General features: G+C 44.6%; 1 protein-coding gene across 1 annotated transcript in view; it reads right to left on the reverse strand.

The window, feature by feature from the left end:
- Positions 1-493: 493 nt before the first annotated feature.
- Positions 494-26,278, reverse strand: part of ITIH5 (inter-alpha-trypsin inhibitor heavy chain 5) — a 42,696-nt gene continuing 16,911 nt past the window's right edge. The window contains exons 7-14 of the mRNA XM_085082400.1: positions 25,940-26,056; positions 13,111-13,282; positions 10,505-10,814; positions 7,476-8,029; positions 7,063-7,113; positions 5,902-6,018; positions 4,206-4,583; positions 494-3,132 (exon numbers count right to left, since the gene is read on the reverse strand). Of these exons, the coding sequence (XP_084938526.1) occupies positions 2,834-3,132; positions 4,206-4,583; positions 5,902-6,018; positions 7,063-7,113; positions 7,476-8,029; positions 10,505-10,814; positions 13,111-13,282; positions 25,940-26,056 (1,998 nt within the window). The 3' untranslated portion in view covers positions 494-2,833. The remainder of the gene's footprint in view (positions 3,133-4,205; positions 4,584-5,901; positions 6,019-7,062; positions 7,114-7,475; positions 8,030-10,504; positions 10,815-13,110; positions 13,283-25,939; positions 26,057-26,278) is intronic.

The raw sequence follows: 26,278 nt of genomic DNA on the forward strand, positions 1-26,278 counted from the left end.
AAGTGCTCTGTGACACTCTTGGAGATGAGAACAAATGCATGTCTAAGCAGTTGTTGCAGTGGAGGTCTGGGAGCTCTCTGGGATAGCATGAAGGGCTGGGAGAATCAAGCCTGGACATATTCTCCCTTGTGAAGGAGGGAAGTGTTGTGATGCTCACTTTATAGCTGAAAAACTTTATAGCTGAAATGGATTTACAGTCCATTACCTGCCTTTGCTCTCGGGGCAGCAGGAGCACAAACTGTTTTCCCAGGTCCTATTCTACTGTATTTAAAGTCTGTGGTTAAACTCTCATTTTAATGTGGGAGTAGAACCCTAGGGTCTGCTCTTACCTCCTACCAAATTTATAGAGACTAAAGAAAATCAGTAACCTTTAATGTTCCACTGAAAGTACTTAGGCTCCCCACTTATTGTTAACTTGTGAGTGGTTCTTTCCATCATCTTTTCAATCATCTGGTAACATGAGCCTGTCCAGCAGCATAAAACACACACAACCTTAGCTTCAAAGCTTGTTTTATCTTTGCCAAATGAAAGCTTCACTGCAGTGTTCACTGTAAAATATTTATTGTGGAATGGATAACTGGAGCCTTAAGGAGTAATATTGCTCCAGGTGCTTCATATTGTGGAGAAGTTGGACTTGATCATTGTTATCTTCAGGCCCTGAAAGAAATAAGTTTCCTTGGCTGGAGGAGGAAGAAAGAGGAGCAAGGATACACCTGAATTATTAGCAGAAGGTGTGTGTTTATATATATTATATACATATCTATATACAGAAGAGATGAGGGGAGAGCCCAAGCCAATCACTCCCCTTAGCAACACACTTGGACAGCAAAATGTGGGAGGAGAGGGAAGATTTCAGTAAGGACAGTATGAAAACACCTACCAAACCCTGCAGTGTCTAGAAATCCACTGCCACTTTCCTGTTCGCTCTGTGCTAGTGAAATAGGAGGTTGTTTGGATGTGGCAGATCATCTACTGTCTTCTCGGGCAGAGAAGTCAACTTCACAGCTGCTCTGCCTCACCTCTTTCTGGTCCACAGGCAAACTGCAGAGCATTAAACTTCTGTTATTATTCTACACTCAGGACTGTGCTGAAGGTCTTGCCTTCAGTTCTCCCTCACAGGAGAGCTATTTCTCAAGATAGCAGGGCCCAAAGCAGTAGTTTCTTCTTTATGTTCTGTTCCAAAATACGAGCCTTGGCACGAGTTTTGTACTAACTGAGCTCTCTGTAAGGATCTTCCAGAGTGCAGATAAATCTTGCTGGTTGCTTTTTTTTTGCTGTTTCCCTCTTCCAGGCAGCACATGGTGAGAATATGAAACCGTGCTTGCCACCTGCTCTGCTGCCACGGTGCTTGCAGCACTAACGAGCTGATCAAGCAACTGGAAAATCACCACCCCACCCCCAGCAGCTGGAGCTCCTACAGTGACAATATGATTTAATTCTTAAATATGCAAAAAATCAGTCAAGGTTGAGCCTATTTCTGTAGGTCTCTGGCAACTTTCTCCTAACACATGGATATAATTTAATTCCTGGAGATGCTTCCACACCCAGCCTCCCTCCTTTCAATTCTGGAGAGGCAGAGTATGCATGAGCTCAGTTTGGCCTTGCCATGTAAATGTCTTTGTGGTTGTCAAGTCCTCTTTGGACAAGCTCTCTGCTAAAACTCCCCTGTGGCTGATCTATAGCATTGCTCAGTGATGCCTCACTTTAAAATACACCACAGCCTTGCAGTTTGGGGCTGGAGCACCACCTGCAGTGGGGGTGGCTGGCAGACCCTTCTGTAACCTCCTGCTGCCAGATTCCTGCTGCGCACAAATTCCTGCAGTGTAAGGAAGGAGAAGAAGCCAGGGGAAATCGGGATGAAAAAAAATTTGACAATTTGGAATAAATAAAGACTTCCTCCCTGATTACAAAAGCAGCCAGAAAAGTCTAGTCGAAATTCAAGAGGCTGCTTTGAAGGCTCACAAGCTGTCGTAGGTTCTGGTTCATCATCCCTTAGGAAATTTTAATCTTTGTTGAGCAGAAGGGATGTGATGCTCAAGGACGTGGCAGGTCTGTTGGAAGCTCACAGTGGAACTTTGTTTTTCTCTGAGGGAGTCAAGGCTCAAGAAATCACTAACCCTGCAATGTTATTTAAATTGAATTACGTTGAATTAACTGCTCCATGGATTGGGAGCCTTTGCACTGAGACAGCAATAAACCACATCAAGGTTTTCACCACTTTTTTAAGGGTCTGTAGTAGTTCAGGGAACATCATGGTTAGTGGCAAATCCAGACCTCATCCCAATAACCAGGAAAGCAATACCCTCCTGTGGCCTGTTTGATTTTCTTAGATGCTAATGGGTCACTGCAGACAAATACCCACCTACCTCTCCTCTCTCTCTCTCTTTCTCCCTCTTTCTCTCCTTTTTCCATGGATCAAGGTTGGAGCAGGTGCTCCAAGGCACTTCTTTGCAAAGGATATCACCTCAACAGGCACTGTGCTGTATGATGTGCCTCACCAGCCCCAGAGGGTATTGCACAGATCCCTGTGTGGGTTTATTTTAAGGCCAGCAGCCTCTGCACTGTTCACTGGCTTATTTCTCCCTCCCTTCCCACTGGGAGAGCACCAATCATGCCTTTAACCACACCCTAAACCCTTCCCCCCAACCTTCTTGTTCTTCAGGAATTTGATGAACAATGTTCATCTAGCATGAAAGAGAGACAGCTGATTGCCAAGAGCAAAATCCTTGGTTTCTTTGGCACCAAAAAGTAAGGAAATATTCTTAAGTTGCCTAGTAGAGGCTTCAGAAGGGACCTGCTGTCACACGTGCTGCTGCAGTGCATCCCTGTGACCTTAAAGCCTGTTAATTGTCCCAAAGCTGGTCCCTGTATCAAAAGGATGAGAAGCCAAATAGTCCTTGTAGCTCCCATCAATCAGTTTGTCTGCGTTGTTTTTGGCAAACCAGCAGTCAACTTCCTGCTGGCCATTGTAGATCCTCCTCTGCTTCCACACGACAGGAACGAGCCGTTCCTTCACTTTCAGGGTGTTTGTAGGGTTTGCCTTCAACGCCTTGGTTTGGTTCTGCCCAACTTCCTGATGACTTGCGTTTAGAGTTTCCTGAAGAAGCTTAACTTCATGGTTCAAGAACTGACCTGCAAGGCAAGAAGAAACAAGAGTCCATGACTGGCTCATCTGTGCCTGTTTATAAATTGTTGTGGTTTGGTGGTTTGTTTCTTTTTCGGTAGGACGCATTTGAGGATTCTCAGCTGAAGGGTTTCTAAAGGGCTTCTCTGCAAGAGCAGGATGAGTCTTGTTCCTGTGATTCTTTTCTAAATCACGTAAACATAGAGGTTAGAATGAAAACCCCATGGTTTTTTTTTTTCCCTCACGGGTCAAAATACACTAAAGAGCTAAAAAGCATTTTAGCTGCCAGTAGTAAGTTCTCTCCTGTGAGACATGATTAGTAGAGGTTAATAACCCACACAATGCTCATCAGCAAGCAAAATGTTCTAGGCCTGGAACTTCAAGTTCTCCTCCCTTGCCATCTTGGGAGCAAGTCCTTCTAGGCCAAACCTAAGTGTGGATTTAATGGTTTGTGCATGAGAATGACCTGAATCCAAAACCCCACACTTAAGGGATCATCTCCTGCTTCACCTGGGGGTGTCTGACTGGCACAGAAACTATGGCATCAGTTTTAGAGTTTTGCACTTGCCCATGACCATGAACATTAATATTTCTCATTGGCTGAAAGAACCCAACCATCTGCTCATTAGCTGAGCCTACCTGAAGTCTAGTTCCTTCAAAAGGGAGGAGTGGCTCTTCTTTCACATCACATTTGAAAGAAAGGGGCCACAAAAAGTTCTTGTGGAAGATTTGGTTTCTGTCACTGTACTGTGAGCATCAGCATGTGTACTCTAATAGCAACTGTATTGAACAATCAATAAAAGAGTATTTTATTAATACATTAATAAAACTGTATAAAATAATCCTCAAAAAAATATCCACAGCTGGGATAGGGAGAGATAGCTCATCCAGGAAAAGACAGAAAAGGAGCTGGGGATCCTAGAAATAGAGAAGTTGTTTGAGAGAGGATGTGAAAGTCTCACCTGGGAACTTAATCCCCACCTGCCTTGTTCCTTCCCTCTTGTCCCTGCTTAGAAGGATCATTTTTGAGGGGTTTACATTTTTGTCTGGTTTTATCTGAACCTGAGAACCTGTCACCTACCCAGTAGCCCGTGGGAGTCAGAAGAGAGGCCTTTACTGCTGGAGATGTAGAACCCCAGGTGATTCCTCTGGTATGGGGCTGGCTTCTTGTAGTGGTGGATGAGGATGACGAAGCTGATGGTGTCCCGGATGGTCACGGTGATGTTGGTGTAGGCAGAGATGGACACCTCGAGGCTCCTGCTTCTCACAACAGCACTCCGGCCACAGGACAGGACAAGCCTTTCCCCATCATCCAGGATGACCCTCTTGGGTGTGATCTCCAGGTAAGACCTCTGTGGCTTGTTGCTGAGGATGGTGATGGTGCTAAAGTAAGTCCGATGCTTCTTGTGGCCGTTGGGAGGTGCAGGAGCTCCGATTAATTGCCCATTCACAGTTACACCTTGCAGGGAAACAATCAGTGAATGAAAGCTGGAACCAAGCAGCACAGAATCCCAGAAAAGTCTGAGATGGAAGGGGCCAGAGAAATAGGTTTATTGTCTCAATGACAAGCCTTGCGACTCAGGACATTGAGGCTCACCACCTCATACTCAATTATTTCTCTTACTAGCATTCAAAACCCTATAATCAGTCTGTTATAAAATCATTACGTCATACAGAGCACATAAATTTACCCAAGCTCAGAAGTCCTGGCCTTCTCTGCAGGCAGGTCCCCCCAGCCCCATTAATCCTAACACTGTACACAGTGCCACAAAAAGAACCACTTTTGAGTAGTCTAAGGTGCAGATCCCACTGAGTCAATTAAAGCCTAGATGTCAACAGTAAGATTCTGAGTAATTTCAGTAATTTTTGTGACTTATTGTCTATAAAAGACAGTGACTCATTTCCCACAGGCCTCTGAATACCCACTGAACAGTGACAGTTAATGAGGATGATTGTTGCTAACCCAAGCTAAACCCAAGCCTTTAACACTGAGATAAAATATCTCCATATCCCATTTTCCTGATGGAATCTCTCATTTCTGTCTTCAAAGACTCAACATGCTAGTGGCTACAGAATCTGTTTTCCTCAAGCTCAATCTGCATTTAAGCCACAAAATCATTCAGGCAGGAGCACAAATAGTCTGTGAAAGAAGTTGAAGGGAAACATTGCCAGGAGCTGTATCTTACTACGGCAGACATAAACACAGAAATATGGGGCCTAGACCACTGCCACACAGAACAGAATCCTTACAACTTTATTATGGGGTTTTGTAAAACAAGTCTGTGAATTGTCTCCAGTTTTAACACCTCTTTCTCCCACTGTCACCCTGTTCAGAACATAATCTGCTTATTAGCTGTCCTGCTTAGAATTCCAGTTCGGATCAGACCACACTTTGGGCCCCTGAGGATCAGACTGGCTTGGGTAAAGCAGATCCTGAATCATGTGGGTTTTCTCAAGGCTCGTTCATGACTCACCAGCCAGTTTGGTGGTTTCTTTACTAAAAGAGCCTGTTTGGGTACTTTGCTCTGTCCTAAACAAAACAGTACTGTAAGTAAAGAGGGGAATTCCCACAGCAGAGCAATTTTGGTGAGTTCCAAATCTTTTATTTACATGCTGTGACTTTGTAACTAGATGAAGCTGAGCCATTGAAGAAACTTCTTCTAATTTCCTATCACTTTCTTGCCTGTGAAGCACCTTGGTGCTTGGTCTCACTGCTGCAGGGCTGGCCTTACACTTTGACTTTCCTCCACAAGAAACTGCTTGGCTTGGCTGCTCACCAGATTCCTTGTGATCAGAGACCAGCCGGAGAATATCCCCTGGTTCTCCATCAATATTGAAGCAGACAGAGAACTTGCTGGAGGGAAAATCAATGACGAAGTGAGGATCCCCATCCGCTGAGAAGGCATGGAGAAAAGAGATAAACGTGAGAGGCACACGCAAAATTTCAGTGTTCAAGATTGCAACAAAACTGCTGTTTAAAGTGTGTTTGTCCCTGTTTTTCTCAAGTCCTCCTGGTTTGTTGTTTTTAGAGGGTCAGATGGAGTTTGCCAGGAAATGCCAAGTTTTACTTTGTTTTTCACGAAGATTGTTTTGTTTTTCTCACAGAAGTTGAGGTTTAATGAAAACTCAAAACCCAAAACAGTCTAGATGAAAATCAGGATATTTTCTTCCTGGAATATAATTTCAGTGCTTTATGGGAATTATCATGTAGGTGTTTTGAACTTCTCCATACTTTCTTGGCAGGCTACATCCCCTACAGCACACAAAAATGTACTTTCTAACCAAAGGCTGCTGCATGGGTGCATCTCACACTGACCCCTCCTGGCCCTCAGTATCAGATTGGAGCAGTCAACAGCAGCTATTGATCCCATAATCTAATTTTTTCACCAATCCTTGATCTCTCATTAACTATGAGGCCATTGCCATTCACAAGACAAGCCAAAAATCCTAGTTTCTAAGGTAAAATTGATTTTATCAAGTGAAATTCAATTCTAAATTCTTGATCTGGATTTATTCCCCAGTACTTAAAATATGAATATTTAAGTAGAGGGGCAGAACCAACAGGAAAACAGTACAATATTATAGAATTTTCTTTTTTTTCCCAGTCTTCGACAATATTTTTTGTGTTTCATTATTATTACTTTATAAAACATTTTCTGACTATTTCTAGTACAGAGAGAAAGTGTTTCCTGATCTCCTCTAACCTACAGAAGTCTCAAACATGAGCATCAAGTGTTGTAGATTGTCTGCCTTGCTATGTTTGCTGAGCCTATCTTTATTTTGGTTTTGTTTTGATTATTCTCTCTACTCTGTAGGTTTAATAAGCAGAATTTCGGCTGGTCACTGGGATGGTTATACCAGAGTGATATGCATCTGAGGTTTCCATGAATCAGCCACTCTTATTTTGCATTATTAAAGGCATAAAAACAGGCACTGACCTGAAGTTTTGGAGATTTTAATTCTCTGTTTCTCTTGCTCTCTGCGCATACCTAGAAGTGGGAAAGGAAGGCTGTTACAACTACTTACCGAGAAGCAGAAAGAAACGTATTATAATAATGTTCCTAAAATATTATCCAGAGAGATTATGGGATTTATTCCTGCAGCCACTACAAGCTTCATGTAGAACACCAATTTTTCAATCATTTCTACAGAGCAGTAAGTGTTCCAAGGGGGTGAGTCAGGGGCCTAAAATGTTTGCTAAAGGTTGCCCAGCCTACAATTAGCAAAATTTATATTAAAATCTCAGCTTTATCAGTTGATTGCCTAGATCACCCCTGTGTCAAAGTCAGCCATGACACATTGCCCATGCAGAAAGATTCCTTACCAGCACAAGGTTATTCTTCTCTCATACCTGGTGGGGCCTTGTGCCCCTGCAGGCTCTGCAGCTTTTCCCCAATGCCATCAGTAGAAGGGCTGATAAACTCCTCCTGAGGTGGCTCTGAGTGCAGTCCAGCCTCTTTCATCTTCAGAACAGTGAAGGGGGTAACAAAATTGTAAGCCAGGGCCATTGATTTGGCTTTTTCCATCAAGCTATCCTTTTCCTGACTGTCATCGCTCTTCAGCCGAGAGTTGAGCAATTCCTTGATGGTGAGGTAGCTCCACGCCCTCTCGATGTAATTATTATCACCTTTGCCATCCTCCAGGCCGGGGACACCTCTGATGTCATTCCTGCTCGGCAGGTCAATAGCCACATCCGTTTTGAGGAGGATGTACTTCTTGGAATTGCTGGCAGTCACCTCCACGTGGAGTTTATCCGAGGTGCGGTTGATGAGTTTGCCGGCTATGATAATTTCAGAGCCATTGAAGTAGTTGGGGAAGAAGTTCTGGGTGACCTGCTCCACGTCATCTTCGGGGTAATCGACTCGGATGTCAGAGAGAAGGGGTGTTCCTATTTCATCGTAGAACCTTAAACCAAGAAACGTTTCTCACTGTTAGCACTGCTCATCCCAGAGTGTGAACACACTCTTGCACATAGCCAAGGACAGAGTCAGGTTATCTAATGTAGCTCCTAAGACATTCAGGGGCAGTTTGGACCATCAGGCTCCAAATTTAACTACCACATCCATTCTAACAGGGCCTAGAGGGACAGGGTGGTCTCTGCCCTTGGAGCTTTTCAAAACCTGAGAGAGGTTTTGAACTTTTCAGAACCTGAGAAACCTCACCTAAACTTGGAGTTAGCACGTCTCAGAGCAGGAGGTTGAATTACAGGATCTCCTGACAACCCAAATTATTCTCTGCCTATTTAAGTCTTCAGTGTTTCTTAGGCATCTAAACAGAGTCTCTTTAGAATGTTCAGAAGCCCCCCAGCATGGCCTGGCAGTCACCTCCCTTCCACTATGATTCCAGATCTCTGCAAGGAGGTATCTGTGACCACTTAAGTGTGCTTGAGAAGACTTGTCCATTAAAAGTAAGTTCTTGGTTTCCCAAAGTTCACAGAAAGCACCCCAGTTATTAAAAAATGTACTTAGAAGAGATTCTGTTACCCACGGGTTACTAGTGGTATTACTCATGGTATCGCAGGGCCAGAAACTGTAAGGCCAAAATGTTAGGTCCCCGAAAGCTAAAGAGAATCCAAACCAAAGCTTCTGAGTCTCTGGGAGACCCCCAGATTGGGTAGGGCAGTGTAGGGGTGCCAACTGAGGGCCAAACAGAGAAAGAAAATCAAGAAGGAATCTCACCATGCCCCCCTTAAATGAGGACATTCCCAAGGAATGGAGGAATTTGAGAACTCACTCTTTTATGGCTAATTTTCTGTTGGAACAAGGCATTACTTCCATGGAACCAGTGAGCTTAACCCTGCAATGTCTTGTTAATGTAACCTACCAGACTTGTGAGCACCTTGCCTTGGACAGCCCAAAAAACCTTCACAAGGCTCAAGGCCCAAGTTTACAGTACTCTGTTTTCCCTACAGCAATGTGCTTTTGATGGTTCCTCCCAAGCTGCTCCAAGAATGCCATATTTCCCATTTAAACGCCAAACTGCTCATCTCTTGGCAAGTCATCTGAGTTTAATTTGGTAAATAAACAAAGAATTGGCCTCAGCCCTTTTTTTCGTTCAAGCTGCATTTATTTGACACATCTGGTTAAACAGATTGTCTGGAAGCTAAAGTCACACTTTCTGCTTTATTCTCTCTCCAAGGGAACCCAAAGCCTGAATTGGTTGACTTTCTTTTAAAGTCTGTCTGAGCACTCAGTGTCTTTTATGCAGAGACTTTACCAGATTTAAAAACATGCCTGAATTAAACTTGAGCACTCTGCAAATTAACTTCTGAGTTGTAACAAATGGTGGAGAGATACAACCTGTCTTACAGTACAATTCAAGGAAGCATCTGTATAAAAATACAACCCACTGAGCACAAAAACAAAAAAATTACATTGGCACCTATTTAGGTTTTCCCTCCAACAGAGGTTTGAATTGGCCTCCAGCAGTGATTGTGCTTTTCTGTATAAATTTGGCACTGGATGCCAAATGGGTTTGCCATGACTGAGCTTGATAAACAGTGAGCTGTTCATCAGAGAGAGGCGTTTGAACAAGTATTTGCAGCTTTGGGTTCCCACAGCCCAATCAATCAGAACATCCTCTGTTTGCCAGGGAATGCCACTTGCTCTCCAAAATGCATGTCCTGAGGAGGAAATGACATGGGTGGGGTGACAGATGGATCTACAGAATTTGGTTTGGAAGGAATTCTTGTCCACACAAAACCACCACAGAAGGCAAAGCTCTGGTGGAAATTGCTTAGATTCATTGCTCCAGAGGAATTAGACATGAGCCAGGAGAGAGGTCTCTGCTCAATGACTGTTTCTTTTTGGTTTCTGGGGTTAAAACACTAACATTTTGGGAGTGAAAACCAAACATTTTTGTTTGGAAACACTGACACATGGTCAGAAATTTTAGTCAGAGCTGTGGTCATGTATCTTTGTGCTGTTCTTTACCAGGGTCTCCCTTTAGACTAAGCTCCCTGACCACAGAAGAGGAATATAATCTCTGGTCCTACTGTGGGATAAGCATTGCAGGAAACTTATGAGGAGTTTGGATCACAAAGAATGAGGTAATTAAATGACTATATGGTTATCCCAGAAATGAGCTCAACATGTGAGGAGCTGGGACATGTGCACCCAGCTCTCTGGGTTTACATGTCCAAAACAATGATCTGATTTAGGGAAACAAATGCCATGTTCTGAGGGGCTGGGAAGCTGCAGTACAGCTCATTGGGTCTGCTGAGAAGAAGAAAATTTCTGGGAAGCCATTCAGAGTCTGATCATACTCTGCCTCTCCCAACCAGAATTGAGCCTCAAGGAAACTCCCATTTCTTGCTAAGTCTCCTTAGAGGATTTTTTATCCCAAAACCCTTTCCCAGAGCACAGAAAAAGCACAACAAACCCTTTGAGATGGCTGGCTGCATCCTCATCCTCCTGGAAATGCCTTGTCATGCCGCAGTTCTCCAGTGCCATTCTCTCCAGCAGCTTGTGGTCCACATCATTGCCAATGCCAATGGTGAAGAGGCAGAATTTATCCCGGATGGCATCCTTGGTGTTGCTGAGGATTTTGGATGACTGAGTTTCCCCAACAGTTGGCCTCCCATCCGTGAGGAAGATGATGAGGGACACACTCCTGGCATCAATGTCATTCTGAGCAATGTAATCATTGAGCAGCTTTACCCCAGTCAGGAGAGCCTCGTTAATATTGGTCCCTGGGAAGGTACCAGAAGGATTAGAGAACATTTCTCCTTCTAAGAGTGGTGTGAATAATTTCCCTGAGCTCCTTTTAATGAGGTCACAGCTTCTCTGTACATCAGGATGTCCCTTTTCTCTACAAGACGTTGCTCTAGCCCTTTAATTAAGTTTAACTCTGTTACTCACAACCAGTTTGGCTTAGTTGTTTATGGTCTTATGAATTAAATTATGAATTTCAGTTTGTCATGTGAAATTGCTGTTGAATGTTTCAATGTACAACAATCAGCCTGGTAAACAGAGTCATACCATGTCTGGCTGGTACAAAAAAAAATGATTAAACTTAATTACAGCACTCTCCCAGGTGATATCTGAACTAGGAAAAGTTTTGCTCCTTTTTTCTGAAGGGCACAACATTTGGAGTCAGGAAAAAAGCTTCCGAATGGGAAAACAAGAGGTTGCATTTTTTCTTCACACCCCAGGGGATACAAAGTTTAAAGAGAAGAGTTTGGTTAGCTGAGGAGTGTGTTTGCACAAAACAACTGGCTAGTGAAGAACAGAACTGCCTGAAGTGAGGTGGGAGGGAGAAAACAAAGTAAATGGGGGAACAGATGTACATTAGAATAGGTGTAAAAAGGATCCAAGCCCACTGTGGGTTCAAAAAAAAAAAAAAAGAAAGAAAGAAGATAGGAAAATGAGTACAAGTATTCCCTTTCTCTTCCCTTTCTCCATGTATTTCTAGTGCTAGTCAAAGCACAGAGGGATTGGCTGTGGGACCTTTGCAAAATCAGCACATCTGGGTTAAAAACAGCTCTCAGAAAACAAAACAGGTGAAATGGGTTAAGGGCCATACACAGCTGACTCCTGGGGGTTGGGAAAGGGAGATCTAGGAAGGTTATCAGCAGGATGTGATAGGAGGTCTGACCATGCAGCACATACCTAGAAACTCAGTGTGCACAGCTCCAGTGACTGCAGCGAGATGAGGAACAAGAAAGTGGCAAAGACTTCTGAAAAGTCTTCAAAATCCCCACCCTGTCCTTTGCCAAATGGTTCCAACCAAAAAAACTGCACCTAAGTATCCTAACAATCCCTCAGCCTCCAAGCAGATTCAAAATTTCAGAACTTTTTTCCCCAGAAGAAGAAGAAAACCATCCCATGTAGCAGAGTGTGTCATTTTAAACTCAGTCTTATCACTGAGTTACCAAGCACTGAAAACTGCCTTTTGCCACATGCTCAGGTATTTAGCAACAGGATTTTCCTCTCATTTCTTTGGTGTACAATTACAGCACAGGGGTGTAACCACACCCCTTTCTTTGCATGTGTTCATGTTCACTCTAAGACACTCAAGAAATAGCACCTTTATAGGGAAAACACAGAGTCAGCCCAAACTAAAGTACCTGTGGTGAAGAATCACTGCACCTTCCTGTTGAACCACAGTTAATCATTTCCTTTTGCTTTTTTTCCCTGGCAGGTTCATGGGCAAACTCAGCTGGTTCCTGCACAGCTCTCTTGGCACTTCAGGAGTAAAAAGCTTTGTTCTCTGAGTTTAGTCTCACTGTTGGTAATTGTTTAACTGGGCAGATCCCTTGACCACTTCCTAAACAATTCCTCTCACAACACAAAGAGCACAGCCAACCATCCTGTTTGCCGTGTTTTTCCATCAGAGAGTTTCCTCTGCTAGGAGTGGTCCCTGCTCGGGGGCAGCCATGGGAAGGCCCTACCTGACCTTCAACCAGCTGTGATACTTCCATGGGGAAGGATTTCAATAGGTCATTTTGCAGCTCTCTGGGCACAGCTGCTGGAATGTTTGATTCCAAATCTCACAGTAGTTGGGGTTTTTTTATGCTACTGTTCATAGTGTTCATGCTTTCACATAGGCTTTCAAAAATTGCACAAGTATTGTCCCTGTGTGTCCTTAACCAGGGCATGTTTTTGTCTGTGTCCTCAAAAAATAAACTTGGAAGCTTTCCCACCCCAAGGGTGTCACCAGATAAACAAGAGAATGGAATCAAATTTGATTTAATAAGTATAATATTCCTTCCAATCACAGACTAATTTTGGTTGGAAGGAACATTTAAAGGCCATCAAGTCCAACCCCTCTGCACTGGGCAGGATGTGAGGAAACCTTCCCATGATGGATGTTAATAAAGAACACAAAACCCTGAGTGGAGGTGCAGAAGGAATCCCCTTGTCCCATGACGTAAATTCCAATGTCTTTTCATTGCTACATGCTCCAGGACCACATTCAACAGTCTCTGCTCTGTTAATTACTTAATTGGATAACACAATTAATCCAGTCCATATCTCGGATCATACCTCCAGTAGGTGACATGTTATGGATGTACTTTTTGGCATCCCTGATGTTATTTGGAGTAACTGGCACCAGCCGGTCCTGCTGCCAGACCTTGATTCGGTTGGAAAAGCCAATGATATTGAAGTGGTCTTCAGGCCTTAGGTCCTGGAGAATTGTGAAGAGAGCTTCTTTGGTCTAGAAAGAGAAGAGAATGACCAGTAGACATGGCTGTCAGTGTTTTAGTGGGCAAGAATTTAAAGGTGTTTACTGATCTTTTAGATATTTCTACACTGCCAGTTTGACTGATGAAGAAAATTGGGATGTCCTTCCCTGTCTCAAGGCCTGTGGCTCTGTGGTGCCAGGGGCTGGGCAAATATGAGATGAAAGAATGATACTTGCCCAAAAGGTCTTGCAAGGCTGTGATGCACATCTAGACCTACATAAGCTTAAAAATCAGGCATCACAAGTAGGATAAAAGCTCCCAGTGACTGAGAGAACCACATTCTGAATTAAGGGACAGTGAATAATAATGACTAATAACAAAAAACCTCCCAGAGTTTGTCTAACGCCCTCTAGACTTGCAGTAAGCTGCAAGTGGCATAAAGTTAAAATAGGTTACTTAAAAGTTAAAATACCTCTAAAGATGTAAAAGCTCTCTGTTTGTAATTAGGATACTATTTGCTATATATATACTCTAATGAATAGTTTCTGCAGTTAATGACGTTTAGGTTAATTTATTCAATTAATTAGATTTAAAAAGAAGTCCTGACTAGTCATTACAAATTCTGCCAGTCAGTTTTGTCCCAGGCATGTTGTTTTTCATCAATATGCCAACTGTTCATCATCATATGTAAACACAGGCAACAGAGTGAGGAAAGCTGATCACAAGATGAGTTCTTAGCAAAGAAGATGAAGGTTCCTGGGCTCTGGGAAAGTCAGACCACCAAGGAAAAGGCAAGAGGAAGACTGCAGAGGTGTTCAGCTCCCCCCAGTGTGACCAGCTTGGATTTAGCAGCCACGCAGCTGTGTTCACATGGAGACAGATTTCAGCTTAGCAAGACTCAGAGAAGTTGCCCAAAAGCAGCCTCTGTCCCTGCAAGCATACCCTATATTTGGATTCAAAACACATGGGAGGAAGATGAGGCAATATCTAAGTAGAGGAATCAGCAGATTCTCAGCTCAGCCCCTTCTTGGCCACCATTAAGCCTTTCAAATTCCAAGGAAAGCTATGCAGGAAATAACACGGTGGGTTCACCAGCATTTAGTTTTCTCTCATGCCTGTCAGGAGAATATGTGAAAGGCTTATCCAGAAAAAATATAGAAGTAGTCAGCAATGCTGGAAACCACATAAACCTAGGCCTGATGTTGCTATGTAAAGACAGTTTGGCTCAAAGGACTGATCAAGCTGTGTCATCAATATCCCTCTGGATTCTGCATGGAAGACGATGATGCAATGATGCAACTGCAAACAAATCTAATGCTCACAGCTGGTGCCTTGGCTCCCAGTCCATCTGAAATTAAGGGGAATATTTCCCATAGCTTCAAACATTCTGGAGCCAGGTCTGGAGACTCTCCCTGCCTGTTTCTGTCTTCTGTACAAATAATTTCCTCCTGCAGGGATCTCAGGATTAATCCCCCCATTTGCTTAGCTGGAACATTCCTCCACGTCCCACCACCCTTTCACAGACAAGAATATTAAAGCAAATGCTGATGGAAGAGAGTCTTTCAAAGAGGAGAGGAAAACCCCACTAGATTCACATCACAATGTCCACCAAACAAACCTCCACAAAGGTGAATTCCTGCCCCAAACACGGAGGGTGTCTCCAGTCTAAGAGTCCATAGACACTGGCAAAGTTGGGCTAAATAATCAGCTATTTGAAAAAGAAGAGAAAGTTTTACTCTGTCTCATCTCCTCTTTAACAACAACCTTTGTATTGTAAAAATGTTTCAGATAATACATGATATCACTCTTCAAAGGGACCCTCACTCAAAATCCCATTTTACAGAAAGGAAAACCAAGGCACAAGTTTCTCCTTTTAGTAATCATGTCAAGGTCAGAATGTGAGAGGTTTCCAAAACCTGGGGTTTCCAGCTCTCGATGCAGTCAGCCAAACCATCTCACTCATGCACAGACAGCAAACACACAGCAGAAAAAAGGACTCTTGGATTTATTCCGTGATAACAAGGTTGGCCCCTGTATTTGGCCTTCAAAAATTGGATCAAAGTAAGCAGAAAGTGAAAATGGAGAGCCTTCTCTCCTGTGTGTGAACAGGCCTCCATGCCAAGTTCAGCTGAAGGAAATTTGGGCAGGGTGTTAAAGCAAGCAACAACGAGACCACAACAGCTCCCTGTGTACAGCATCTCCCCTCTTCTCCCACAAAGGAGAGAAACAGAGGTGGCTAGAAGCAATGATTTAAAGAAAAACTCCCCAAATCTCATTATCTATCTTACAGCTCTGATTATAATTAACATTGCTTGACCTCTCCCATTACAAATCCCCTCTTTTCAGGTTTTTTTTGCAATTCTGTCAAATTGCACTTTTCTCAGAGGGATTTATTGGGCCCAAATAAGCTCTGCTGTTTCTGAAAACAAGGCAACAGGGAAAATAATCTTGCTTTGGCCTACTTGCAGAGAGGCTGCATCTCACCTCCCTTGTGCTCACAAATTCCTTTTGACATTCTTGCCTGTGTTCAGCCAAAAGGAAAGGAAAGGAAAAGGTGAAACAACACAGAGAAGCAGTGTAGTTTGATGTACACAGCATCCAAGCTAAAATTGCAGAGAGAATCAGCAGGGAACTGAAGCACACATTCCCAGGAAACTCAGCACTTCCCCACACCCTCACACAAGGGCCAAATGTGGGGCTGGGACCATCTCTCTCCACTCCCTTCTTTCATTTCCTCTACGCTTTTTGTCTCATTTTTGTCACTCCATGGAGTTTGAGTCAGTTTTTCCCAGGAAAGACTTCTGCCATATTTTAATGGATATGTACTGACAGCCTGGATTCTGGCATCTGTATCCTGTGCTTGCCTCTGCAACTTAAATTAAAACCCTTTGAATTGATGTCATATACACACAAACATATGTACGAGTGTGCGTGTGTGCACATGGTTTTGCTCCAAAGCAAACAGAGTGAGGGAGGCCATATGGTTCATTCTCCTGGAGCTTTTACCCCATCCAGAGGAAAAATAAAGGGTGGGATTCAGCTTTCCCAACACAGTCATCAGAGAGCTGGGCATCACATCTAATCCTGCTCGAGGCAGGGGAAGTCACCTCCGGAGAATAATCCATCCCATCTGTTTTGGACAGGTTTTAGGATGGGCTGAGTCATTGTCTGGAAGTGCCTGTCTCCAGGCATTGCCTTCAAGCACAGAAGGTGGGACTCACCTCAAGAACTAATCCTGCCCAGTCCTGAGCATTCTGACGCTTGCTGCAGCCAAAAGAAGCTGCACTGCCTCTCCATGTCTCCCAGAGTGCTCTGAATTCCCTGGCTCATGCTGTTTTCTGTCTCTCTTCCCAGCTCCTAAGAACTCCCAGGTATATCCTAAAGACTGCAGCCCTCATGGGGTGGCAACAACCCTTTGCTGCCAGCATTCCTCACCCACAAATGGGTTATGAGAGGGAGGTGACTTCCCTCCAGAGTGCTGGACATGATTCAGGAGTTGGCAAACAAAATCAGCTTTTAATAAGGAAAGTATCTTGGTAAAAGTGCACTTCTTGAAACCCTGAAGGACTCGGCCATGGCAAATCACACTTGGTGCTCAGCCCTCTCTTCCCATCTCCACCAGACCCCAGGCAAGGGTTTGCAAAGCTCTTTGTGCAGGGAGAGCCTGGCAGCAGCTTCAGTCAAGATACAGCAGCAGGTTTCTCCTCCTAGCCTTGTAAGGCTACACCTGGAACTTTTCCTGGCTCTCAGAAGCCAAGGGCTGTGGCTGCCATGGGATTCTCAAACTGCTCTGCTGCCTATGGGGTCCTTGCACTTCCACTCCCACCTGTGAGTCACTCCAGTGATAATCCTGCCAAAGAGGCAGAAAATGAACCATGTCTGCCCTGCTGAGGGCCAGGTCGTTCCTCCATGGAACCACCCTGGGACCATGGAACCACCTCCAGCCACCACTCTGGTCTTGGTTGTCACCTCCATGCTGACAGCTGGACAGGACATGCAACACAGCTGCTGCTTTTCTGGTTCTTTCTTTCCATGGGTCCTGCATCATGGCCAAGGTGATTCAGAGATGTACCACCCTCAGCCAGAGCAGGAAGAGCAGAACTCCCTCAGCTACACTTGAGTTTGAGTGCAATTTGTCACCCTTGTGCCCAGCCCTTGGAGTTAGCTCTGACAGACCTCATCTTTCTTAAACACTGGTGGAGCAAAGCATGGGAAGATAGACACTCTTGTGGGAAAGCTGAGAGCCTTCAGCCCTTTTTTGGGTCAAAGATCCGCCTCAGAGACATCTGGGATGATGTCAGACCATCTGGGCACCTTTTAGGAGGAATCGGAGTACTGGTGACATTTCTGTCACAGTCTCTTGTCTGTTTGGGGAGTCGGGTGAGGGTGACGCCTGGCTACCCTGAGAGCTGAGCAGCTCAAAGGGAGACAATATGTGGTTGTTAGAAGCTGTGGCACTGCCAGACATTGGCCCTGCTAGGCAGCAAGGGGAGAATTCAAACACCTCATTAAAATGCATATCCCAAGCCCACGTATTCACACTTTCCATTGCCTTAGGAGCACTTCTCAGTGTTTCATCCACCCGCCCTCGCAACAGCTGGGCAGCAGGACTTCATCACCAGTGACACAGCCCCTGCCAGCACCAGGGAACAGCCTGGGCTTGGGATCAGCTGGGCTAGAGAGTACTGCTAGCAGAGAGGAAAGCATTCCCAACCAAAGCCTTTAGAAAACAGGATCCCTCAGCTCGAAGAGATGCACGAGAACAGCCTGCAGAGAGTGGACCTGGGACCGTCTGCATCCATGTGCTGAAAGATCCCACAACTAGAAGACAAAATTCCAGCAGCCTTTGTCCTTCCAGATCCCTTGTGAAAAACCACATTTGACAAGAAAGGAGCTAATGCACATGGTGTAAGCTCAGAGGGAATTAGGAACCTACTAGCTCTGCCCAGTAACTTGTCCAAGAGTGCAACAGAGCAGAGAAGGGCTCAGAAATGAGATCTCCCACAGCAAGAAGGAGAAAAGTACAAGTGAATGTGTTTTTGGCTAAAGATTGTAAGGAAATAGAGGGAGAAAAACCAAAAGAGTTCCTTCCTCCCCTTCAATATCCTCTGTGTTTTGGTTCTTCTCTTTCCCTTCCCAAACATATGGAGGCAGCAGATAAAAAGGTCCAGAGCTGGGTTTTCCAAACAACAGCCATAGCTCATCAATCTCCCCATGGTCTGTCAGAAGGATTAATTAATACTGTGACTTAAGGAAAGGTTGGCATCAAAGTCACACCTGAAATTGTGCTAACATGGTCAAAGTGCTGTAATGGTTTGGGTCCAGAGCCAAAGAGAAAGCAGTGGGAGCACCACTACCACATTATAGGGAACAGCCGAGGCACAGAGAGAGCAAAGGTTTGGGCAGTGTTGTTCCTGCTGAGGTTTGAAGTCACATCTTGTAAGTTTTGCTTTCTTCCATATCCCAATGTCCTTTCTGCCCACGTAATGCTGGTCACACGTCAGCTTCCAGCAACAGGGACTTCTGTACCAAAACCAGGGTTTAACCCAGAAGTGTACCCTTGGATTGTTTTACCTTCCTTCATCCCACTCTCACAGAGGACAATTGGCCTTTTTTGCCTCCACAGGGAATGTCCTGCAACTGAGGGACTGCTGCTGCCCCTCTCCCTGTCAATGTATCTTTGTGCTTTCTTCCTGGCAGGCATGGATGGCGTAACCAAGGAAAACTCCTTCGCAATTCTGGACAACAAGCATTTTGTTCTGTACTGACACAGGCCTGTGATGGGAGGGAGTTTGAATGTAGAGCTCTGGACAATAAAGGTCTGTCTCAAGTCCCTGGTCCAGTCTCTCCTTCCTGAACATCCCAGATCCCTTGCTGGTCACTTGAACATTGCTGACTCCCCATATGGCCTTAAAAAAAGTTGCTTTATAGTTTCCCGGTCTGAAAAATAACAATCGCTTGGAACAAATGTTTGTTCCTATTGTGTTTTCCAAAAATTATTTTCCACTTAACATTGAGTAAAAAAAACTTAGCTCCACATCCATCCAGGACACTTAAGCACTGAATTTCTGCTCCTATCAGTGGATGATAAAACTGTCTTCAAGGACATGATCAGTTGGGGTAACTTACTCCTCTAGCACCCAGCAGCATGGTGAGGATAAATACATGAAAAACAGATCTGATGAACAAAAAGTTGATCTGTTTTTTCAGGAACCGGAGTTCCATGAGCCCATAGGGCAGGACAGATGCTCAGTTTTTGTAATCCCACGGCAGCACTGAGGATGTGAATAAATGCCAGCACGAAGATTTAAGGAGGCAAGTTCTAATCAGCACCAAGCATCATTACTTGAAGCCCTTATCCACAGTGCAGAATGGATTACAGTCAGAGCAGTAAAAAATTCTGTACAATAAATAAGGTAAAGGGAAAAGCTTAAGGGCTGCCCCACAGTGCTATACTGAAATAACCCCACAGGAAACAATGGGGTTGCACGGGCAGACAGCCAGACTGACACAGCAGTGTCTGAAGGCCACATTCTTCTCTTGTGCTTAGCTCATTTTAAGTGGAATCAGATCCCATAACATGCCCATTAGACAGTCAAACCCCCACCCTGTCAGCATGACAAAAAAATTCCATGGAGCTGGCAGCAAATAGGTCAGCACCAAGGGAAAAATGCCCCATGCCCTCAATGCAGAGTTTGACATCTCTCCCTCTGCCCATCCTCAGAAGACAGAGTTCATCCCAGGGAATGAAAACTGTTCCAATAACTGGGGACTGCCATTCTCTGTCACACAGATCAGCTCTGACACAGTGCTGGGAAGAACTGATTTGCCTAAGAGATGTCCACAACACATCCCCTCAATTTCAGCAATCATCAGCTGCTGTGTTACACAGCAGGAATTCAGCTGAGACACAGACAACTGTGCTCTTCACATCGACTACCCTCCATCCTCCATCATGTAGCCACTCTCACAGAGAGGCTGTCTCGGCAGCCAGAATTCTGCCAGGCTGGAAGCTTTCTAGCCCCTATTTAGAACACCCTATCCATTGGTGTAACCTACTAGGAGAGATGTGCTGCTCCTCTCTCATGACTTCCCCATTTTCATTTCTTTTTACAGGACATGTAGTTGGGATTTTACAAGAGGATCCTAGTGATAGGACAAGAGGGAATGGCTTCAAAGTAAAAGAGGAGAGATTTAGATTAGATACTGGGAAGGAAGTCTTCTCTATGAGGGTGGTGAGGCCCTGGCACAGGTTGCCCAGAGAAACTGTGGCTGCCCCTGGATCCCTGGAAGTATCCAAGGCCAGTTTGGATGGACCAGGAGCAACCTGGGATAGTGGAAGGTGTCCCTGCCCAGGGCAGGGGGTTGGAACTGGATGATCTTTAAGGTCCTTTCCAATCCAAACCATTCTAGGACTCTCTGATATCTGGTGAGTGAGGGATGATGACAATGGTTTGTTGGTTGAAGCAAAGACTCAGCACTTTTGCTCAGGGTTAACATTAAGCAATGCAAGAGCATTAATTAGTTCCTTAAACAAGCAAACTTGCCAGTCTTCCCACCTAAGAGTCTGCCACAGGGCAGACTCGCTGCCTCCCAGTCCTCCAACATCTGCTCCCATCCAATTTTCCCCATTTCTAAACCCTCTCAGCACTTCCAGCTCCAGGATCCCCACTCTCTCTCACACATCTCTGCCTCCAACCCTTCCCCTGCCACTGCCTCAGACACAAGAAGAAGCCAATTCTTTGCCCAAAACTCTGCAGAGAAGAGATCAGATGTTTTGGAGAAGATGATGTCACTGCATCAGGGGTAACTATCCAAGCAAAAGCTCCCTCCTCATGACACAGCATCAAATCCCTCATTCCCAAGGGACCTCAAATTACATCATGTGCACCTCAGAGCTGCCTAGGAACACAGTTTGATGACAGTAACAGAACATGGAAGACCTCACTCCAGCAGGCTTCCACATAAGATCCCACAAGCACTTCTGAACTTCAGCTGCTCTCCACAGCCAGAAACAAATGGTCTCAGTTGAGCAACGTGTAGGACACACCCTGATTTAGGGTGAAGGGGGATTCACTTGGAAATAGCAGTGTTGCTGCAAACAGTGCTAATCTAATAACTTCAGTCTTGGCAGAGACCTGGTGTCTTTTAGACTTGGGGGATCTTTGTGCAGCCATAAGGCCAGACATGGGTTTGCCAGCTAGAGAGACAAGACTCTGCAAGGAGACAAGCACAGGCAAAGAAAACAACCTACCTAAATTCACATAACAGATCCATGATGAAAACTCACATTGAAGCCAGGTCTGGCTTCCAGGTGTTGCTCCAGCAACTGGAAAAAAAAACCCTAATTCCAGCTTGGAAAGGACTACTGAAGAAAGATCTTTCACTTCACTGACTTTCATGCATTTGCCAGAGCTTTGAGGATACCAAGAGATTTTAATGGCTCTGCCCAGCCCCAGCTGGGGCCTCCACCCACTGCTGCCCATTTAAGCTCCAGCCTGGGCCCTAATCCCAGTCTCAGACCAAGAGCTGTGCTGTCTGTAGCTCTGGCACAGCTGTGCCTGGCCATAAACCTCAATGACCCCAATCCATGGACTGACGTCCCAGCTTGATTTAGCTACTTCCATTTCACTGCAGACTTGTCTGGTGGTCGTTGGGCTTTGTCTGGCACACCAGCAGCACCAGTTTTCAGTTCATCCAGTGATGAACTCAGTGATGGTCCCATTGAAACCTTTGGGAGAGTTCTTAATGTCTTCTTGGGTTTTCAGTTCAAGGTTCAGCAGCATTTCCATGCCAAATTTAGCCTTCACCTTTGCATTCTATTTACTCTGAATCCAAATAAAGGACTTGCACTTTATAGGTGTCCTGAGATCTTCCTGGGAAATTCTGTCCCTGCTTCTACTGCCTCAGCATGAAACAAAATTGGCTTAGTCCTGAGACCAGAAGCAGATGCTCCATGTCCTAAATACCTGGGGGCATTTTTCTCTGAATGCTTGTTTCTCTGTATGACCCTGTCATTATTTAACAGTTTTAGGGTTAGGCTGATTATTCTGCTGCATGACAAGAACTTGCATTTCACTTGGAAGTTGTTCAAATAAAGCCTACATGGATCTGATGTCTTATTTGCTGTAGTAGTTCCCATATCCCATATTCACACCTCCAGAGAGGACAGAGATAACACTGATGTGGTGTATGCCTGAGCAGGATGCAGCTGATGGGGTTGTTGGTGCTGCAGACAACTCTTCTGCATTCTCTCCAGTTGTTTCTTTCCAACAGAAATGGAAAACCTTACAAAACTTTCCTCATCACAGTAGCTTTAAACCCTTTAAAGGCTGTAATTAGAATTAGCATTTTTTCCAAAGTTCCCTGGCGATTTAAGGCTGTTCTCCTGGGCAGCAGCTGTTATTTGGACTAACAGTCAACAGGCTCACAGCCAGTTCTGCAGTGCCCAGCAGAAGTCAGAGGAGTTTGGAAGGAGAACATTGAGTGTTCAGGTGTTTGTCTGCACCTTCACCACCTTGAAACTCCTCAGGGGGGTCTGTGGTGAGGCACAGAGCTTGAGGCTGGGGCACAGTAGGGCCTTAGCTCCTCAGAAGGACTACAGCAGTGACCCAAGTGTACCAACAAAGCTCCTTGGACAGGCACAGGCAAATAAACTGAAGCACTTGCAAATCCCCAGCAGGTCCCAGTTTCAGCTGGGTTCCTGCTAGAGCAATTAACCTCAGAGATAATTACAGTCTGGCACACAACCATTGACAAGTTGCCAGGTTTGCGGTGAAGCCAAATGCTTAACTGAGTGTGTGGCATTTATTGCCTGTGGGAAAGGTAAGGTGAAATTAATCCATGGTTTAAACAACTCTATTTTATTATACGTATGCAAAATACCTGCAAATTCATCCTCTTGGGGGCATATTCACAGTTTGGAATGTGCTTGTTCTATAACAAGGATCCTTTTTCACCATGTTTAGTGAAGCTGGGTGCAATCATGGTCATCACAAGGTGGTGAACCCAAACAGGCCCCTCTTTCTCCTGGTTATCCCAATGTAAAACTGCTATGTCCCCCTCGACCTGGCAAAAGGTACCATGAAATCAGGAGGGCAGACTGCTCAAGGGGCAAATCATTGTGCTTCCCAGTAAACTCTGCAGGTCTAACCTGTTCCCCAGGCTCTCCTGGCTGTTAAAAGCAACTATTCCACACAGAACTTGCTGTCTCTTCGCAAACAAAGTTCATGAGGATAAAAACTGCATTTTCCTTGCCAGTGGGACAGCAGTAATGATGTGCAAAGCCTTGAGCACATGAAGAATTTTTTATGACCATGCTCAATAGTTTTCTCTTCCTGAACTTTATTTCCCTGCCAGTGCTAAAAGGAGACTGTAGCAAAGGCTCAGTGGAGTTTGACTGCTGCAACACATCTGAGTCTGCTGGACATCACCAGAGCTCAGAGGCTGGGAAAACCAAGGAGAAATATCTTCCCCTCAATGCTAATACATCTCCCAGTGATGTGAGGGGAATATCTCAAGGGACTTAATCACAGAACCATAGAATTGTTAAGGCTGGAAAAGGCCTCTAAGATCATTGAATCCAATCATTAACCCAGCACCACTGTGTTCACCACTTTCCCAAATGCCAAATCCACATGCTTTTTGAACACCAATGATTTAATTGAAGCTGATCAAGCAGTCTCACTGTATGTGTTTGCAACTAGACACCTTGTTGCTTCAGAGACTGAGATATCTTAGGAAGAAAGGGATGGCACAAACAGATAAAAATTCATGTTGGAAAAGGAAAACCTTGGGAGAGGAAAAGATCAATGACTCACAATTGGATTGTGGGAACTGCAGGATGTATGAAATGCTGACCCCCCTTGAGTCACTTTGCCGTTAACTTCATGAAGGCAGATGACTGAAGAGTACAAAATCTCCTCCAGCTACTATAGAAAAAGGTGCACAGCTGATGTTTTCCATCCTTGCCTCCACAACCCTAAAAACTGTCCTTTGCCATAGTCACTGCAGCTGACCTGCAAGAGCACTCTTTACAATTGCTGCCTGTATTTTTAGATGACCTTGCATGTGAGTCAGTAGAGAGAAATGAGGAAAGACAGTCCCATGGGATTTCCCAGCTCTCTACGCACCACCACAGATTACCACAGCTGTGAGAGTCCAAGAGAAAAGACAAAAAGGAGATATTTCCTCTGCTCAGATGTATCCTTTCACCAGGGAATCTGTCTGTAATTTAATAAGCATCTTAATAACATCAACAACTGGGTAAAAAGGGCACTGAGCAGACATGACTGTAATTGATCACACTTTCCTAGAGTACCAAGAGAGGTTTATTTTTCAGTCAGTCCTAGATTTTGGTCATTTCTTGAATAATCTAGGTGGGGTTTTTATTATTTAGATCGTAACTCCATAAACTTTTTTTTTGGAGCAGCTGGAATCAAAGGAAGAGAAGTGATTCCATCACACAGAACTCCTCCATAATGTACCAGTGGTTCTCCATAAAAAGAGTATACTGAGATAATAGGCAAAAAGTTGGGTTCAGCCTCAAAAAGGGTTCTGTTGCATTTCTCTTGATTCAGCTCAAGAAGAACCTCTCTGTGGCTAATTCAGCTGAGATCCATGCCTGTTTAGCAGCAGGAACTGCCTAGGTTATGAAGTAAACCTTCAGGGGTTAATGGCTGTGTTGTTCCTAGTAGGTGTAATGAAAAGAAACACTGCTACTCAGGAGGAGAATAAAAGCTTTCATAGTGCAAAGTTAATCTGTCGACTACTTGTGCAGCTCACAAAAGCACCAAAGCCCTTTGGAGCTTTAATCTCCCTGGTTCAGCTCTTGGTCACTGACTGTTTGCTTCCAGCATTCAGGACTGGGGGCATTCATGCCAGAACTGTTTATTCTGAGACACAGGATGGATGTTTTTCATCAGGAGGATAACAGAAAAAAAAATCCATGTTCTGTCCACAGAACTTTGTACAGACTCAAAGGCATCTTTATTTGAGACCTCATTCAGCAAAGGACTAGGAATGTTTGTTAGCAGCTCTTTTGATGAGCGTGTCATCTTCTTCCCCAGCCAGAGGTTAAGATAGTTAGGATCCATAAAATCCATATTCCATTTCTATCTCTTGTGCCCTTCAGCCTGGCATGGTGGCCCACATTAAGGTCTGCACCCTGAAAAAACATCTGAGATTTGTTCTGAAAGACTCAGATTCCCAAAAGGGACAAAATTACTTTTCTTCCAGCAGAATCTCTTGAGTTATACATCACTAAGTGTTTTGCCAAGGTAATTTAAAGGCAGCAGTATCTTCTCTGTGCTGTTAGCCTGGATAGAATAATCTGCTGAATGCACTTTTCTGGGAATTCTCCCTAATCTGCCTCTTTTCAAGCCACTCAGAACAGAACTACCCAGGACAATACTATGCTCAGTCTTGGAAGCACTGACCTTTACAGAGCAATGAATCCTTCTACAATTTCTTCTTCCCATCCCATTCCCACTAACATAGCCATTTGTCTTTGCAGCTAAATCATCTCGCCTTGAGGTGTCTTCAGAGCCACCTCTCACCTCAGACACAGCCAACATTTTGAGGAGGAAAAATGGTGAGACAGACAAAGTGAAAAATGGTTCCCCAAAAATGGTGAATCAAGCTTTGCCACATCAGATCCAACCAGTCCTTTATAAACATAAGGAGCTCACCTGTTTCAGCTTTGTCCCCACCATGGAAGCACTGCTGTCAAGCACAAACACGACGTTCTTTGGCAAAGGAGGAAGGTCTGTGGGGGCGAAGTAGTGCACAAAATACCCATTGAGGATCTGTGGAAGAGCAAGGGAGTCAGGAATCAAAGGCAGATCGTGATGCAATGTGCCACACATCATTATGGGCTATTTGGATGCTTTCAGTGACTCTGTCTACACTGGAGGATATGAATGCTCCTTGGTATCCCTCTTAATTCTGGCCCCCTGTTTATCCAGACTAGATGAGCCAACTGGAGCTCTCCACACCTCCTTCCATGGCTGACATTGGGGTTTCCTTCA

This window comes from Lichenostomus cassidix, chromosome 1Aa (genome assembly GCF_008360975.1).
Source record: "Lichenostomus cassidix isolate B80296 chromosome 1Aa, HeHo_3.0, whole genome shotgun sequence".
In the NCBI taxonomy this organism is placed as follows: domain Eukaryota; kingdom Metazoa; phylum Chordata; class Aves; order Passeriformes; family Meliphagidae; genus Lichenostomus; species Lichenostomus cassidix.